Below are 1950 nucleotides of genomic sequence, written 5' to 3'. Positions count from 1 at the left end.
TGAATGAATTTGATTTTTGGACTACCTTATTCCATGTCATGTCGTTTAGCATGTACGCTTATATGTATCGATATAAAAAAAATAAAAAACGCGCGTTTTAAAAAATGTACGCATGCGTAACGTACTAATAAATAAATGAAAAAATTTTTTTTTCCCCGTCATGTTGGTAACAAAAAAAAAAAAATTTAATTTTTATCATTTTTCTTAACGTTTGATACATAGTGTCATGATATATATTATTTTTCAATGAATTTTTTTTATATCGATACAAGTAATCATATTAATTTGATAATATATATTTATATTATATAATATAATAATATAAATAAAAAAAAACTTCTTTCTTGATAGTTTTTCTAATATTTTCTTTTTTTTTTTTTAAATGTTTTTTTATTCAATGAAATTGCATGATTTTTTATTATTTTAATTTTCCAAGCTTTTAGTTTTTTTTCTTTTCTTTTTTAGTTTTATTAGTTATTAAAAAAAAAAAAATCGATAAAGATAAAAAACTGACCCAAAATGATAAGAAAAAAAAAAAATATGTTGGATTAATTTATATGATGATAACGAAATAACGTTAATTTATTTATTTATTTATTTATTGTCGGCTGTTTTCTAATAATTTTTTACTTTCAGATGGATATGAAATCTTCAGTTGGATCCTTCTACTATGAAAGTTTTGTAAGTTTTAAGTTTTTTTTTTTTTTTGCGGTTGTTTGTTTGTTTGTTTTTGTAAGGAGTGGAATGATAAGAGGAAGTTAATAAAAGAGAAAAGATAAAGATTTGTTTGTCTTTATATTTATATTATTATTATTAATTATTTTTCAGGCCTTCCCCGGTATGGTACCGTACAAGAGACCTGCAGCTGATAAATCCGGAGTGCCCGTTTATCAACCAGGAGCGACGTATCAGCAGTTAATGCAGTTGCAACAGCCGTTCGTACCGGTGTCATGTGAGTACACCGCCGCTACCGTTTCGTCCCCGGAGGGCAAGAGCGAAACAGAGGAGCGCCCCGGACTCGGGCCCATGACAGATGCCGCGGCTAGAGCAAAGGAAGTCGCTACTCAGAGTTATGCCAAAGCTAAACTCGCAGCCGCGGCTCTGAATTATACCGGGGTGTCCCTCAACAAGCAAACCCCTCCTGCTGCTGCTGCTGCTGCCGCACCTCTTCCTCGTGGGTATCCCTACACTTTCACTCCTTCCACTTATCAAATACCCTTTGCCAAACCTTCACCCCCCGTAAATCCTTATGCATTCCTTCGACCCGTATATTCCATGCCTCCTCCTCCGTCTGCTCCCGCCGTATCGAATCCGGTCCTCGTCGGAAATCCACTTTTGGTGGGTTCAATGCTATCGCATTATCCCGCCGCTCCATCCGCTACCATAACCACCCACGAAAACAATAACACGTCACCTCAGCCTTATAAAAAAATGAAAACAACGTAGGTTGGTTGCCACTGTTTGATTTTGTGGCATCGCTTCATTCCGGTGGCATTTCTTCCCGGCTATGCATGTATGAGTTAGCTCGAGTATTTTTAAGTATCGAGTATACCACCACCATTACCACCATAAACCACCATCACCTTCGCCTATCGCTCCAGCCCCACGCTGGGTCACGGTTACCCCAAAATTTTTATCATTATTATTATTATTATTTATTTTTTTAATAACTCGCTTAGGCTTTTTTGACACAGTTTGCCGCTTTCATTTTTTTTTTTTTTTTTTTTTGGCTGTACACTCTTCGAACACTAAAAAAAAAAAAAAAATTGTTATCATTATTATTATCATCATTATTTATTTTAACTCGAGTAAATAAAAAAAAAAAATTTTTTTTTTTTTTTTTTAAACTAAAACCAGATAAACCGTCACTTGAATCACTGTCCAATTGTTTAGTGTTGCTTCTTTTTTTGTTATTTATTTATTTATATATATATATATTTATTTATTTAT

The 1950-nt window shown here is 33.2% G+C and overlaps 1 protein-coding gene across 1 annotated transcript; it reads left to right on the top strand.

Moving 5' to 3' along the window:
• Positions 1–636: 636 nt before the first annotated feature.
• Phum_PHUM586810 (uncharacterized protein) lies at positions 637–1446 on the top strand (the record flags this gene model as incomplete). The annotated part of the gene is made up of 2 exons (XM_002432436.1): positions 637–681; positions 829–1446. 2 exons carry the CDS (start codon positions 637–639, stop codon positions 1444–1446), a joined length of 663 nt encoding a protein of 220 aa, XP_002432481.1.
• Positions 1447–1950: the final 504 nt, after the last annotated feature.

Source organism: Pediculus humanus, genomic scaffold (assembly GCF_000006295.1).
Source record: "Pediculus humanus corporis 1103172108310 genomic scaffold, whole genome shotgun sequence".
Lineage (NCBI taxonomy): Eukaryota > Metazoa > Arthropoda > Insecta > Psocodea > Pediculidae > Pediculus > Pediculus humanus.
Note: the sequence above shows the minus strand (reverse complement) of the source record. Positions and strands in the feature narration are given on the sequence as shown.